At 46.0% G+C, this 17583-nt stretch overlaps 1 protein-coding gene across 5 annotated transcripts in view; it reads right to left on the reverse strand.

The window, feature by feature from the left end:
• The window catches only part of FNDC3A (fibronectin type III domain containing 3A), a 591400-nt gene that overhangs the window by 160448 nt on the left and 413369 nt on the right, over window positions 1–17583 (reverse strand). For all 5 annotated transcript variants that reach the window (XM_063952008.1, XM_063952009.1, XM_063952010.1 and 2 more), the window contains one exon: window positions 17295–17353. In XM_063952008.1, the coding sequence (XP_063808078.1) occupies window positions 17295–17353 (59 nt within the window). The remainder of the gene's footprint in view (window positions 1–17294; window positions 17354–17583) is intronic.

Consider the following 17583-nt stretch of genomic DNA (forward strand, 5'->3'; position numbering starts at 1 on the left):
TATGACCTTTTGTTATAATGCGAGGAGGAATTCCTGTGTCCAATGAACAATGAGATTGTAGGGACCATTGAATTGTATTGTGTGTGGGGCATAAATAGACAAGCCGATCACATCCAGCTCTCACTCTTCAACGGTTATCATTGCTGAAAATCGGGAGCTGGATGTCCAGAGGCGCATGCGATCGTTTCCTTTGTGCGTAAGTTTTTCTCCGCAACTATATTGATCTTCTTGTTATTGTGGGCCAATTTCTCTCTCTCTCTCTCTTCTCCTCTTTCTCTCTTATTTTCCCTTAAATAGTAATTGTATTGTATTTCCTGTGTAGTTATCTGGTTAGGTAGTCTATGTTATATTGTAGTGTATGATTTGTATTTGTATTAATTCTTTTGCAAGTATATCATTCATAATATATATATTAGGCGTTGGACCCTAAGCCCAGGTATCTGTGTATTTCTTATAGTGTTAAGTATTCTCAGAGCGTCGGTGACGCTAGAACAGCTTTAAAGGTAATAAGGTTATACTGTGTTGCATTTACACTCTATCATTACACTAAGGTTTTATTGCACAATACACTGTTTATGGTTTAGATACAAAGGTTTAACATTGTGAGCGTCAAGCGCCGCTGGTGATCTCCTCGTGGTCCCGAGCGTCCGCTACGCTATAGCGAATCATTAAGTTAGTCAGCAGCCAATAGCGTGCCTGCCTGTGATCTCTTGGCCGTGAGCGAACGTGACGCTTGAGCGTCTCGACTACGGCTAAGCGATTGTTACGCAACGTGCGTACCCTTACGGTACTTCATACGTAGATAGCGTAGAGTGTTCTTAGACCTCATAAAGGGTATTATATAAGATAAATATTTAGCTTTATCACCCTTATAGCTGCTTATATCTGTTATTTTGCCAAATAAGTGCCCCCCTCTCTTTTTTACCCTGTTTCTGTAGTGCAGGATGCAGGGGAGATTCTGGGAGCCTTCCTACCAGCGGAGCTGTGTGGGAAAAATGGCGCTGTGTGCTAAGGAGATAGGCCCCGCCCCCTTCACCTTCTCCCGCTTTTTTCTGGAAAACTGGCAGGGGTTAAATACATCCATATAGCCCAGGAGCTATATGTGATGTATTTTTTGCCAAATAAGGTAAATTCATTGCTTCCCAGGGCGCCCCCCCCCAGCGCCCTGCACCCTCAGTGACCGAAGTGTGAAGTGTGCCGAGAGCAATGGCGCACAGCTGCAGTGCTGTGCGCTACCTTATGAAGACAGGAAAGTCTTCTGCCGCCGATTTATGGACCTCTTCTTGCTTCAGCATCTGTAAGGGGGCCGGCGGCGCGGCTCCGGGACCCATCCATGGCTGGGCCTGTGATCGTCCCTCTGGAGCTAATGTCCAGTAGCCAAGAAGCCCAATCCACTCTGCACGCAGGTGAGTTCGCTTCTTCTCCCCTTAGTCCCACGCTGCAGTGAGCCTGTTGCCAGCAGGACTCACTGAAAATAAAAAAACCTAAGTATACTTTTACTTCTAAGCAGCTCAGGAGAGCCACCTAGATTGCACCCTTCTCGGCCGGGCACAAAGATCTAACTGAGGCTTGGAGGAGGGTCATAGGGGGAGGAGCCAGTGCACACCACCTAGGTCCAAAAGCTTTTACTTTTTGTGCCCTGTCTCCTGCGGAGCCGCTATTCCCCATGGTCCTGACGGAGTCCCCAGCATCCACTTAGGACGTTAGAGAAAGAGGTTTTATTGCTGTCCAGGGCACCCCTCCTGCGCCCTGCACCCTTACAGTGACTGCCGTTTGTGTGTGCTATGTGGGAGCAATGGCGCACAGCTTTACTGCTGTGCGTTACCTCAGTGAAGATCTGAAGTCTTCTGCCGCCTTTGAAGTCTTCTTTCTTCTCATACTCACCCGGCTTCTATCTTCCGGCTCTGCGAGGAGGACGGCGGCGCGGCTCTGGTACGGACGGCGAGGGTGAGACCTGCGTACCGATCCCTCTGGAGCTAATGGTGTCCAGTAGCCTAAGAAACAGAGCCTAACATTAAAGCAGGTCTGTTTCTCTCCCCTCAGTCCCTCGATGCAGGGAGTCTGTTGCCAGCAGGCTCCCTGAAAATAAAAAACCTAACAAATATACTTTCTTTCAGGAAACTCAGGAGAGCTCCCTGTAATGCACCCAGTCTCCTCTGGGCACAGTAGTAAACTGATGTCTGGAGGAGGGGCATAGAGGGAGGAGCCAGTGCACACTCATACTTAAAGTTCTTTCTTAAAGTGCCCATGTCTCCTGCGGAGCCCGTCTATCCCCATGGTCCTTACGGAGTCCCCAGCATCCTCTAGGACGTAAGAGAAAATAATATAAAGAAAATACTTACGACACATATTCTGTGTCATAAGTCATTTCTTTATATTATCCTAACCATTTCAGTAATTACAAGTAGTTTGGGAGGCACTGATAGGAGTGCCTCCCGTGTACAATAGGGACAGGTTAAAGCGGGGAGCGGGGCAACGCGCGGGGCTGAAAAAGCCTATTAAAAACTGAGCGGAAAGCGGCACTTTTGCAAGTGCCTCGTTGACAGGGGAAACCCGCCCCTGTCAGCGAGGCAGATGTGATTGGACAGTGGATCCAGGCTGATCACTGTGTGCCGCCATCATTCGTAGGATAAATACAGAGGAGGATGCCGAGTCTCTTCAGAACGACTTAGTTAAATTAGAAGCATGGGCAGCCAAATGGAGAATGCGCTTCAACACAGACAAGTGTAAGGTAATGCACTGTGGTAACAAGAACAAAAATTACACCTACCTACTAAATGGGGTAAAATTAGGGGATTCTGTACTGGAAAAGGACTTGGGTGTCCTCATAGATAGCAAGCTAAGCAGTAGTACCCAAAGTAGGACTGCAGCAAAGAAGGCTAATAAGATATTAGCATGCATAAAACGGGGTATTGATGCTAGGGACGAGAGTATTATACTCCCGTTATATAAATCACTAGTGAGGCCACACCTTGAATACTGTGTACAATTCTGGGCACCGTACTACAAAAAGGATATCCTGGAGCTTGAAAAGGTACATAGGAGGGCGACCAAACTAATTAAGGGCATGGAGACGATGGAATACAAGGAAAGGCTTGAAAGACTAGGCATGTTTACATTGGAAAAGCGGAGACTAAGAGGGGATATGATCAACATCTACAAATATATAAGGGGACAATACACAGAGCTTGCGCGGGACCTGTTTTTGGTTAGATCAACACAGAGGACTCGTGGACACTCGCTCAGGTTAGAGGAGAGGAGATTCCGCACAATACGGCGTAAAGGCTTTTTCACGGTAAGGACAATACGTGTTTGGAATTCCCTGCCCGAGGGAGTTGTAATGGCGGAATCTGTCAACACCTTTAAGAATGGGTTAGATAAATTCCTAATGGATAAGGATATCCAGGGGTATGGTGCATAGTCATGCATTATAGTTACTATAAATAGGGATAAAATGCAACGGCTGACAGCAGCATCAGTCAGAAATTTTAGTCAAATCATCATGCATAGGAGACCACAAATAGGTTGAACTCGATGGACAATTGTATTTTTTCAACCTCAGATACTATGTTACTATGTTACTCCTCATAGCGATCGCAAGTTGTGCAGGAGCACTCACCCCCTGCACGCGCTGCACATCACTACGCGGCTGGCAGAAAGCACAGGACCCAGAGGAGAGGAGATAAAACGGTGATGCTGCCGCACACCATTTGAGAGAGTTCTGAGGTGCCGCTGAAGGAGATGGACTGCGTTACTGGAGTCCCGCCGATGGCTGCTGTGTAAAGCTGTGACTCAGAGACTCTGAGTCTGAGTCTCCGGGACTGATGGAGGCGGAACTATGTGCCAGACTGCGGCCTCTATGTGGTGCCCACAATTGGACAGAGGTGGGTCTGTGGTGCGGCTCCCTTATGTTAGATAGGCCGGGAGGTGGATTCGGACTCACAGTCACTGTGAGAGGAAAGCCAGGGGCTAGTGAAGATCTTTCCTCAGACTAATTGCCATTGAAAGCAATTAAATCTGCTAAAAGGGCAGGCAGTGGGCAGCTTGGACAGTCCCTCTGAGGGGAGCGAATGTGTGAAGGGAGGTGGTTTGTCCTCTGAAAGCCTCCCGGTCATGGAGAGTTGAGGGGGCCCCAGAGATGTTAGTGTACCGGGCCTCAATAATTCTGTTGGCGGCTGTCACTGTCGTCACTCTCTCTCTCACCCTGCTGTCACTGTCACTCTCTCTCTCTCTCCCTGCTGTCACTGTCGTCACTCTCTCTCCCTGTCGTCACTCTCTCCGTCGTTACTCTCTCTCCCTGTCGTCACTCTCTCCCTGTCGTCACTCTCTCTCTCCTGCTCTCCCTGTTGTTACTCTCTCTCCCTGTCGTCACTGTCATTACTCTCTCCCTGTCGTCACTCTCTCTCTCCCTGTCGTCACTCTCTCTCTCCCTGTCGTCACTCTCTCTCTCCCTGCTGTCACAATTTCAGCTCATTCAGTGTGCTACAATGTGAATTTCGGCTCATTCAGTGTGCTACAATGTGAATTTCGGCTCATTCAGTGTGCCATAATGCGAATTTCAGCTCGTACCGTGTGCTATAATGTGAAAGGGGCACCAGTACTAGATAGTATAAGGGGGTCTACTACACTGGACACGCCCCCTTTTGGGTGACCACGCTCCCTTTTCTGGGGCGCGCGCATAATTGCAGCCTTAACCTTTGCATGCCCCCACTTCAAAATTTCCACCTCGACCACTGTGTGTGTGTATATATATATATATATATATATATTATATATATATACATACATATATAGATCAAGTGGAAGGACTGCGGCACTCAAATTTAAAGATGAAAAAAAAGGCTGATTTATTGGAACAAAGCCATCATTAAAATGCCGTGTGATGGCTTTGTTCCAATAAATCAGCCTTTTTTTTCATCTTTAAATTTGAGTGCCGCAGTCCTTCCACTTGTTCTATTACATTCCTACTGAAGGCACCGCATCAGATTGATCACAGCTACGAGTGACGGTTCTTTTTTGCACATTATATATATAGATCTATATCTATCTCAGTGCCTCCCCAGCCAATGACCTCACCGCACGTCACTGTTAATAGGAGACACAGTCGTTTTACAGCCTCCCCTCCATTCTTCAACCCCCTGGTACCGTGTTGGAGTTGCTGTGGAGGGACCTGTTCTTTCATCCAGCACTATGCAGGCAGGAAAATGGCGCTGGAACGCTGCTGGGTCCGCTCTGAGAAGCTCCACCCCCTTAATGGCGCTGTCTTCCTGCTCTTCATAGATTATACTGGAGGAGAAATGTGCTGGCTGAGATCCGCGAACCCCGACAGACTTGCTGACCAGTGTGGGGGTAAGCGCTGACCCAGGGTGCCCCTCACAGTGCCGCACCATGTGCCTCTGGACCTTCACAGGAGCACAGTTAATACTACGCTCCCTCCCCGTTGCCGCCATCTTCACACCGGTCCTTCGCTTGCTAGGGGGGTCGGTGTCTCACTCCCCACTCTACAGCTCTGTAAGGGGTTGGCGGCATGCTGCTGGGGCGAGCGGTCCCCTGTGGCGGAGAACGATCCGACCCCTCTGAAGCTCAGTGTCCAGTCAGTGGAGTCAGTGGCTCAGACCCCGCAGGGCGGACACTCCTCCCCCCCTTAGTCCCTCGCTGCAGGCAGGCTGTTGCCAACAGCATCCTGTAAAAAACTCTAAACTAACTTTAACTAGAAAAGCTCAGTGGAGCTCCCCTAGCTGTGACTGGCACCTCCGGGCACATTTTCTAAACTGAGTCTGGTAGGAGGAGCATAGAGAGAGGAGCCAGCCCACACTCTCAAACCCTTAAAGTGCCAATGGCTCCTGGTGGACCCGTCTATACCCCATGGTACTAATGTGGACCCCAGCATCCTCTAGGACATAAAAGAAAATAATGTAGATACATTTTATTTCAAGGATAAAACAAGTAAAAAAGAAAAAACACTCCCCTGGCATAGGGGGAGATTTATCAAATCTTGGCAAGAGAGAAAGCACAAGCCAATGAGCTTCTGTTAGTTTACAGGCTGTGCTAGAAAACTACAGAAGCTAATTAGTTGGTGGCAAAATTACAATGTTTCAGAATAATTCTGTTAAAAATAAGATTTTACTTACCGATAAATCTATTTCTCATAGTCCGTAGTGGATGCTGGGGACTCCGTCAGGACCATGGGGAATAGCGGCTCCGCAGGAGACAGGGCACAAAAGCAAGCTTTTAGGATCACATGGTGTGTACTGGCTCCTCCCCCTATGACCCTCCTCCAAGCCTCAGTTAGGTACTGTGCCCGGACGAGCGTACACAATAAGGAAGGATCTTGAATCCCGGGTAAGACTCATACCAGCCACACCAATCACACCGTACAACTTGTGATTTGAACCCAGTTAACAGTATGATAACAATGAAGTAGCCTCTAAAAAAGATGGCTCACAACAATAATAACCCGATTTTTGTAACAATAACTATGTACAAGTAATGCAGACAATCCGCACTTGGGATGGGCGCCCAGCATCCACTACGGACTATGAGAAATAGATTTATCGGTAAGTAAAATCTTATTTTCTCTAACGTCCTAGTGGATGCTGGGGACTCCGTCAGGACCATGGGGATTATACCAAAGCTCCCAAACGGGCGGGAGAGTGCGGATGACTCTGCAGCACCGAATGAGAGAACTCCAGGTCCTCCTCAGCCAGGGTATAAAATTTGTAGAATTTTGCAAACGTGTTTGCCCCTGACCAAGTAGCTGCTCGGCAAAGTTGTAAAGCCGAGACCCCTCGGGCAGCCGCCCAAGATGAGCCCACCTTCCTTGTGGAATGGGCATTTACAGATTTTGGCTGTGGCAGGCCTGCCACAGAATGTGCAAGCTGAATTGTACTACAAATCCAACGAGCAATAGTCTGCTTAGAAGCAGGAGCACCCAGCTTTTTGGGTGCCTACAATATAAACAGCAAGTCAGACTTTCTGACTCCAGCCGTCCTGGAATTATATATATATATATATATATATATATATTTTCAGGGCCCTGACAACGTCTAGCAACTTGGAGTCCTCCAAGTCCCTAGTAGCCGCAGGCACCACAATAGGTTGTTTCAGGTGAAACGCTGACACCACCTTAGGAAGAAACTGGGGACGAGTCCGCAGTTCTGCCCTGTCCGAATGGAAAATCAAATATGGGCTTTTGTAAGACAAAGCCGCCAATTTTGACAATCGCCTGGCCGAGGCCAGGGCCAACAGCATGGTCACTTTCCATGTGAGATATTTCAAATCCACAGATTTGAGTGGTTCAAACCAATATGATTTGAGGAATCCCAACACTACGTTGAGATCCCACGGTGCCACTGGAGGCACACAAGGGCTGTATATGCAATACTCCCTTGACAAACGTCTGGACTTCAGGAACTGAAGCCAATTCTTTCTGGAAGAAAATCTATAGGGCCGAAACTTGAACCTTAATGGACCCCAATTTGAGGCTCATAGACACTCCTGTTTGCAGGAAGTGCAGAAATCGACCTAGTTGAAATTTTTTCGTGGGGCCTTCCTGGCCTCACCCACGCAACATATTTTTACCACATGTGGTGATAACGTTGTGCGGTCACCTCCTTCCTGGCTTTGACCAGGGTAGGTATGACCTCTTCCGGAATGCCTTTTCCCTTAGGATCCGGCGTTCAAACCGCCATGCCGTCAAACGCAGTCGCGGTAAGTCTTGGAACAGACAAGGTCCCTGCTGGAGCAGGTCCTTTCTTAAAGGCCGATGCCACGGTTCCTCTTGGAACAGACATGGTACTTGCTGAAAGCAAATCCCTTCTTAGCTCCCGAGGCCATTAGTCCTCTGTGAGCATCTCTTGAAGTTCCGGTCACCAAGTCCCTCTTGGCCAATCCGGAGCCACGAGTATAGTTCTTACTCCTCTATGTCTTATAATTCTCAATACCTTGGTTATGAGAAGCAGAGGAGGGAACACATACACCGACTGTTACACCCACGGTGTTACCAGGACGTCCACAGCTATCGCCTGAAGGTCTCGTGACCTGGCGCAATACCTGTCCCATTTTTTGTTCGGGCGGGACGCCATCATGTCCACCTTTGGTCTTTCCCAACGGTTCACAATCATGCGGAAAACTTCCCGATGAAGTTCCCACTCTCCCGGGTGGAGGTCGTGCCTGCTGAGGAAGTCTGCTTCCCAGTCGTCCACTCCCGGAATGAACACTGCTGACAGTGCTATCACATGATTTTCCGCCTAGCGAAAAATCCTTGCAGTTTTGCCACTGCCCTCCTGCTTCTTGTGCCGCCCTTTCTGTTTACGTGGGCGACTGCCGTGATGTTATCCCACTGGATCAATACCGGCTGACCTTGAAGCAGAGGTCTTGCTAAGCTTAGAGCATTATAAATTTGCTCTTAGCTCCAGTATATTTATGTGGAGAGAATTCTCCAGACTTGATCACACTCCTTGTGTGACTGCTCCCCAGCCTCTCAGGCTGACCTCCGTGGTCACCAGCATCCAATCCTGAATGCCGAATCTGCGGCCCTCTAGAAGATGAGCACTCTGTAATCACCACAGGAGAGACACCCTTGTCCTTGGATATAGGGTTATCCGCTGATGCATCTGAAGATGCGATCCGGACCATTTGTCCAGCAGATCCCACTGAAGAGTTCTTGCGTGAAATCTGCCGAATGGAAGCGCTTCGTAATAAGCCACCATTTTTACCAGGACTCTTGTGCAATGATGCACTGACACTTTTCCTGGTTTTAGGAGGATCCCGATTAGCTCGGATAACTCCCTGGCTTTCTCCTCTGGGAGAAACACCTTTTCCTGGACTGTGTCCAGAATCATCCCTAGGACCAGCAGACGTGTCGTCGGAACAACTGCGGTTTTGGAATATTTAAAATCCACCCGTGCTGTCGTAGAACTACTTGAGATAGTGCTACTCCGACCTCCAACTGTTCTCTGGACCTTGTTCTTATCAGGAGGTCGTCCATTTTCTTTGAAGACGAATCCTCCTTTCGGTCATTACCTTGGTAAGGACCCGGGGTGCCTTGGACAATCCAACGGCATCGTCTTGAAACTGATAGTGACAGTTCTGTACCACGAACCTGAGGTACCCTTGGTGAGAAAAGGCAAATTTTGGGACATGGAGGTAAGCATCCCTGATGTCCCGGGACACCATATAGTCCCCTTGTTCTTTGCTATCACTGCTCTGAGTGACTCCATCTGGATTTGAACCCTTGCAAGTGTTCAAATTTTTCAGATTTAGAATAGGTCTCACCTAGCCTTCAGTACCACCATATAGTGTGGAGTAATACCCCTTTCCTTGTTGTCGGAGGGGTAATTTTATTATCACCTGCTGGGAATACAGCTTGTGAATTGTTTTCAATACTGCCTCCCTGTCGGAGGGAGACATTGGTACAGCAGACTACAGGAACCTGCGAGGGGGGAAACCTCTCGACATTCCAATCTGTACCCCTTGGATACTACTTGTAGGATCCAGGGGTCCTGTACGGTCCCAGCGTCATGCTGAGAACTTGGTAGAAGCGGTGGAGGGCTTCTGTTCCTGGGAATGGGCTGCCTGCTGCAGTCTTCTTCCCTTTCCTCTATCCCTGGGCAGATATGACTCTTATAGGGACGAAAGGACTGAGGCTGAAAAGACGGTGTCTTTTTCTGCAGAGATGTGACTTAGGGTAAAAAACGGTGGATTTTCCAGCAGTTGCCCTGGCCACCAGGTCCCATGGACCGACCCCAAATAACTCCTCCCCTTTATACGGCAATACATCTTTGTGCCGTTTGGAATCTGCATCACCTGACCACTGTCGTGTCCATAAACATCTTCTTGCAGATATGGACATCGCATTTACTCTTGATGCCAGAGTGCAAATATCCCTCTGCGCATCTCGCATATATAGAAATGCATCCTTTAAATGCTCTATAGTCAATAAAATACTGTCCCTGTCAAAGGTATCAATATTTTTAGTCAGGGAATCCGACCAAGCCACCTCAGCTCTGCACATCCAGGCTGAGGCGATCGCTGGTCGCAGTATAACACCAGCATGTGTGTGTATACTTTTTAGGATATTTTTCAGCCTCCTATCAGCTGGCTCCTTAAGTACGGCCCTATCCGTAGATGGTACCGCCACTTGTTCTGATAAGCGTGTGAGCGCCTTATCCACCCTGAGGGGTGTTTCCCACCGCGCCTTAACTTCTGGCGGGAAAGGGTATACCGCCAATAATTTTCTATCGGGGGAAACCCACGCATCATCACACACTTCATTTAATTTATCTGATTCAGGAAAAACTACAGGTAGTTTTTTCACCTCACACATAATACCCTTTTTTGTGGTACTTGGAGTATCAGAAATATGTAACACCTCCTTCATTGCCCTTAACGTGTGGCCCTAAAAGAAAATAAGTTTGTTTCTTCACCGTCGACACTGAAATCAGTGTCCGTGTCTGGGTCTGTGTCGACCGACTGAGGTAAATGGGCATTTTACAGCCCCTGACGGTGTTTGAGACGCCTGGACAGATACTAATTTGTTCGCCGGCCCTCTCATGTCGTCAACCGGCTTGCAGCGTGTTGACATTGTCACGTAATTTCCATAAATAAGCCATCCATTCCGGTGTCGACTCCCTAGAGAGTGACATCACCATTACAGGCAATTTGCTCCGCCTCCTCACCAATATTTTCCTCATACATGTCGACACACACGTACCGACATATAGCACACACATAGGGAATGCTCTGATAGAGGACAGGACCCACTAGCCCTTTGGGGAGACAGAGGGAGAGTTTGCCAGCACACACCAAAACGCTATAATTATCCAGGGACAACCTTTATATAAGTGTTCCTTTTATAGCATTTTAATATATATACATATCGCCAAATCAGTGCCCCCCCTCTCTGTTTTAACCCTGTTTCTGTAGTGCAGTGCAGGGGAGATCATGGGAGCCTTCCCACCAGCCTTTCTGTGAGGGAAAATGGCGCTGTGTGCTGAGGAGAATAGGCCCCGCCCCCTTTTCGGCGGGCTTCTTCTCCGGAATTTTAGATATCTGGCAGGGGTTAAATACATCCATATAGCCTCAAGGGCTATATGTGATGTATTTTTCGCCATACAGGTATTATACATTGCTGTCCAGGGCGCCCCCCCCAGCGCCCTGCACCCTCCGTGACCGCTGTGTGAAGTGTGCTGACAACAATGGCGCACAGCTGCAGTGCTGTGCGCTACCTGATGAAGACTGAGAGTCTTCTGCCGCCTGGTTCCGGACCTCTTCATCTTCAGCATCTGCAAGGGGGGTCGGCGGCGCGGCTCCGGGACGAACCCCAGGGCGAGCCCTGTGTTCCGACTCCCTCTGGAGCTATGTCCAGTAGCCTAAGAATACAATCCATCCTGCACGCAGGTGAGTTGAAAATCTCTCCCCTAAGTCCCTCGATGCAGTGAGCCTGTTGCCAGCAGGACTCACTGAAAATAAAGAACCTAAAAACTTTTTCTAAGCAACTCTTTAAGAGAGCCACCTAGATTGCACCCTTCTCGGCCGGGCACAAAAACCTAACTGAGGCTTGGAGGAGGGTCATAGGGGGAGGAGCCAGTACACACCATGTGATCCTAAAAGCTTGCTTTTGTGCCCTGTCTCCTGCGGAGCCGCTATTCCCCATGGTCCTGACGGAGTCCCCAGCATCCACTAGGACGTTAGAGAAAATAAATAAGAATTATTAGGCATGTTGGTAAATGGGCAACATCAGTGATTAGGTCATCATAAAATTGCACAAGCAGGACACAATGACTATGGGTCATTAGGTCGACAGTCATTATGTCGACAGGGTCACTAGGTCGACATGGTCATTAGGTCCACATGTACTAGGTTGACATGGAAAAAGGTTGACATGAGTTTTTTTACTTTTTTTGGTGTTGTTTTCTTCGTAAAGTGACGGGGAACCCAAATTAGTGCACCGTGTCCCCTCGCGAACTACGGGCAAGGTGTCTTGCTCCGCTAGCACTGCGCTCGGCACAGGTTACTATCCCCAATCATAGTCCACGTGGATGGTAAAGTATGAAAAAGAAAAAAAATATATTTTTAAAAAACAAAAACTCATGTCTACCTTTTTCCATGTCGACCTTGCACATGTCGACCTAATGACCATGTCGACCAGTAGTGGTCGACCTAATGACTGTCGACCTAAGTCTTGTCAACCTAATGACCGTAAGCCCACGATGACATAGGAAGTTATCCAGCTACTGTACTTGGCTATTGGAGCAAACCCAATATGGCCTCACACAGTGAATGTGTAGTCCTCAGCATACCTGTATTAATTAAAGCAATATCCGACAGCTGCACATAAATTACAAATACCTCCAGTATTCCAGATTCAAAAATTTATGTCTCAAAACATCCTAACGTTCAGTAAATCTGCAGTGAAAACAGAAACTTATATATAAAATCAGTATCTATCTATACTCACACCTTTGCCATATTACAGTGTCAGTGATCCCAAACTCAGTCTTCAAGGCACCCATAGTCCACCTTTCAAGGCACCCAAAGACCATCTCTCACGTCGACCTGGTACATGTCGACCTAGACACTGTCGACTTAAGTGTGGTCGACCTTGCATATCACACCCAGCATGAATACCCTTAAAATCTGGACTGAGTTTCAGAACCACTGTATTATGTAGTACGTAGTGGTCACTGGGATGCTGTTTGTTATATTAACGAAGTAGACGGCAACCAAATTCTCTCCCCTTGCAAACGGATCTCGTCCCAGACTCTCTGATTTTTGTACGGTTTGAAGGGTTCAAACCAATATTTGCGTGTCCGGAACTACAGTAAGAGCGGCATATGGCCACATTTACTTGCTGCCGTGAGTAATTCGCAAGCAATTGAATCAACTCCCCATTATTGTTAGCGGTATTTAAGTAACGTTTGTGGTACTGTGCTTTTTTGACCCTGTACCTCTCCAATCACTACATCTAATATAATTTTACCCTGATGGTATTACACTATATGCTTATTACTTTTTTCTCACATATCCACCAAATATTGGAATTTGTTTGGTCACTTATGGATTAATTTCATGCATTAGAATAATTATACTTATTCACCATTGGGGGGCAGTCTTCTCCAACACTTTACCTGTAGCAGTGAGAGTACGCTTTGAAGACGTGCTGCCACCTCTATTGCTTTAGGGGTGTGTCACGCTCAGATAATTAGTGAAAATATTTCCTTTTCACAATCATATTTGTTTTTAATATTGTATAACGTTAAGCACTGAATCACACCATGCCTTTTGTAAATATTATTAGGTTTTCTTTTCTCTTTTTCTCCCTCTTACCCAGAAGTCTCAGCATGGATTTCCTGGGAAGAGTATTTGTACGAGAGATTTAAAGAAAATCCCGAATGGGTAACAAGGTGGAAGGGAACACCTCAACCTGGCAATATGTGGTGTGTAAGCACCCACCATTCATCTCACTGTTGCATGGGTGAACCTGGTCCAGGCTGATTTACGAGCAAGATAAGTAAATAACTTGGAAAGGGACTGGTCTACCCCCTGCTAACATGTGTGAAGTATATAAAGTGTATAAATGCTCCATGTAAAGTGTATGTACTAGATCTACATTCAAGTGGCTGTTGAGTGTAACAGCTCTTTCAAGAATGAAGGATGCTTAATAAACATTACTATTCCCAAAGGTTCTGTGCTATGCCTGCAAGAGGACTATACCTGCTGTAACCAAACATGACAGCTAACACTCTCATCCATCCTCATCCACGAATCAAAACTCTGCTCGCTATCCAGCAGTAAGGCTTAGCAGGATTCAGCAAAGAGGTGCTGCTGCAGCTGCATAAACCTCCCAAAGGAAGAGGTTCTAGGTGCTGGGGCAAACTCAGAGGTCATGCACATGGTAACCCAATGTCCTCGTAGGTGGCTTCCTATTGGTGTTACCATTTCTTTTGCCTACTGTATTAATGTAGATGCACGTCTATATGTATGTCATCGTTCATAATCAATGCATAAGTCTGGAACCAGCAGCCTTCCTCTGCATCACCACAATGATAATGTATAATAAGATGAACTTGTTGGACCTGTGTATTGTTTTGAAGCCTCAGTAACTATAGAAAAGCTCAGAATGAAGCGGAGGATGTCATCAGCTCTGTTCCTTATGAGTCAGAGTCACTTACAACCAAAGGAACTATGACAGCTAATAAAACTAAACCTTGAAATAAATGCTGGAGGCTATTATGCTTTTTTCAGTATATATTTTATGTATGCTATGAGATTGCCATTATATATTGGTATAAGTATTGTATATGTCATTGTGGGCATGAGTCAAAGATGGACACAAACCCAATTTTCACGCAGCAGAGAAACGTATCGGCCAAGTAAGCATGCGTCCAAGTCACACTGTGCGTTTGCTGCCATGGTCATGTGACGGCGCTCCTAGGGGGGCATTCAAATGTTTGAAAAGTCAGTTGGGTGTTTGTTTTTTCCTATCTAATAGGAAAAAAAAACGACCCCCAACCGACTTTTTAAACATTTGAATTTCCCCCTTAGAATTTATTTGGAAAGTGATTGACAGTCAGGGACCATTTGGGGACGGTTACAGGGAGTGGCGGCGAAATGCAGACCTATCGCAAACATTTTGGGGACGGTGTCTCAGCCAGGGACTGGGAACCCATAAGCAACTGCATTGGCTCCAGCATTTTACTTCCTACGCAACAATAAAGTCCCTTGGAAACCCGATAATCACCTGATCTGCGACCAACGCTGCATCTTTGTGCACAGGCCGCTGGGTCTCGCAAGCTGCGGCTTAGCCCCTCAATACAAATCCAGGCAGCTGCAGGATTTGTTTATTTTCAAACAGTTCCTGCGTACACATACACAGCTGCGGCAGCATTAGCATATATTACTGAATCAGGCCCTGCATACAGTATTTTGCATTAGTATTCAGATGCCAGAACCAAAGCTCTCATTTACTGAGTACCAAATCTTTCGGAAATTGTAGTCTCTGTTACTCAGAAAATGTGGCAAGTACTTTAAATATTCCCCACTGGAGGAAAAATGTTACGTTATTATGCCTCATTTAGCAATTTTCACTAGTGTAATCTTAGATTCACTACTAAATGTAAACAGAAAATACTGTCAATTGGTACTATTCTGTGGCCAAGCCTTTTCCCTATAAAGCCATGCCTCTATATTTTGGCACACACCTTCTGTGCGCACTGTTCCTGTTTTGAATATGGGGAGGAGAGGGGGCACCAAAATGTCTAGTCACAGCTCTGAGTGTAAGTATACGCATGTGTACATGTGACAGAAGTAATGCCATATATTGAGTATAGATCAAGCGACACAAGAACAATAACGCAACCTACAACTGTGAGCATATAAGTAAGGGTGCCTTTGTGTGCATCATTTTCTTTTTTAACCTATTTAGTAGAAGAGTTATAACATCGAATACACAGTGGCAAGCCTATGGGATATTCAATTAGAGTTTGTTTTTTTTACAATTTATTCTTTAAGGTTATTCAAATAGCTCCCGTTTTTATGCAATTGAATATCCCACCTTAGTGTCTATATGGGCACTCTTCCTCCTGCAGGAGAGTTCAGCCTACAACACACAGCAGTTACGTTTGGTTGAACACCACCGCACTGGACTCCTGACATGTTTGTCTTGTAGATTTGTACTAAATGGCTTTCATAACCTGAACTACTGTATAAGCCTATTTTTATATATCACTTTCCTATTGCCAGTGTTATTGTATCAGAGAGAGCTTCTTAGATAAAGGGATTTTGCTAGACCTCAGGCTCTCAGAGAAACCAGTGCAGATGTCATGGATTACAATAGTTCCCTTTCATCTCTGCAAAAAATGAGAAACAAGCAATTTGCCCTTCTCCCGTAATGAAGTGACATCTAGATCTTTCATCTGTGTGTCACAGCTTGCAGACTAATCATCAGAACTCTATATTATATAATAAGCAGCCTAAAGGAATGTATGGGCAGCATTCTTATGAACGTTAGTACAAACCACAAGATGGCTGCCATTGCTGTCTGTGAGGAATTGGCTGCTCTTAAAAGTGGACTGGTTAACAATAACTAACATTTTCTGTATTAATTCCAAGCAACCTGCAAATCATGCAAGCAATTTGTTCCACAAATACATAAGCCTTATTTAATTTCTAATGGCATTTTTCCTCTTTGCCAGTGGCTGTCTATGCAAATGACAGGAAGAAGTGAATGTGAACTTTTATTTTATAAAGGTGGGTCCTTTCACAACAGCGCCATACCAGGGCCTTACAGCGCCGTGTGCCAGCCATGCCCCCTGAACCCATTACATCATGACCTCATGCTGAGGAGGCAGGGCTGCCAGCTACTGGGAAGAACAGCAATGCTCAAAGCATTCTCAGGATGCGCTGGATATGACTGTACTGCTGCAGTGTGCATGTCTGAAATGACTAAAGGACGCTCCGTGAGGCACTACAGCAGCAATATAGGGACTGTGGAACTGCCCCTAGAGCCATGCATGATGGCACTGCCTGCACACTCCCTAGTTACAGCCCTGTTCACAAACATATTTGACATACCGACCTGATGGTAAATATTATCCTATAAAGAGTAGACTTCCCATCAGTAATCCCAATAAGGGAGACACAAACACATTGCAAGAACAACATGACACACTTCAAGTTAGGTATAGTGGCAAGCCAATCACATTCCTGTAATATGGTTATATGTTGAGATGACAGTCGTCACGGAATCAGTATGAAATACCTACAATCAAAATCCCAATGGTCAAAATCCCGACAACAATTGACCGACGGTCAAAATCCCAGGAAGGTCAAAATCCCGACAAGATCAAAATACCAACATTTAAAATATTGACAAGGTCAAAATATCGACATTTAAAATGTCGACAGGTCAAATAGTCGACAAGAATTTTTCATTGTTTTTTGTTGTGTTCCCGCGTCCCCTCGCATGGCTCGCCATGCTTCGGGCACACTATTATATTCATGCTTCGGGCACACTATTATATTCCCCCTCCATGTCCACTGGGAGGTAAAGTATGAACAAGTCGGTTTCAATGAAACAATCATGAAAACTCATGTTGACTTTTGACCTGTCGACATTTTAAATGTCGGTATTATGACCTTGACGGTAGTTTAAATGTCGGTATTTTGACCATGTCGGGATGTTGACCTTGTCGGTCAATGGTTGTCGGTATTTTGCCCATCGAGATTTTGATTGTAGGTAAATTGACCGCATCCTGTAGTCACTGTGCATATATATATATATATGTACTTACCACCGGCATGGAAATGTTGGAGAGTTGAGCTTCCAATGCTTTTGTTTCTTCATCCTTTTCTAAATTAAAAATACAGTTAGTTGTCAATGTTTAAGGGTGAAACAGATGACATTTAGTCATACCAAGGCTGCAATCATATGTATATTTAAAAAACAAACTGAACAATACATTTGATACCTCAACTATACTGTCACTTAATAAAACTGTTCAGAAGGTGAAAATGTATATTTTTTTACTATAGATACAGGCGGACCCAACTATTAAAGTTACCCCAATACTGATGCTAAAT

Source organism: Pseudophryne corroboree, chromosome 2 (genome assembly GCF_028390025.1).
Source record: "Pseudophryne corroboree isolate aPseCor3 chromosome 2, aPseCor3.hap2, whole genome shotgun sequence".
In the NCBI taxonomy this organism is placed as follows: Eukaryota; Metazoa; Chordata; class Amphibia; order Anura; family Myobatrachidae; genus Pseudophryne; species Pseudophryne corroboree.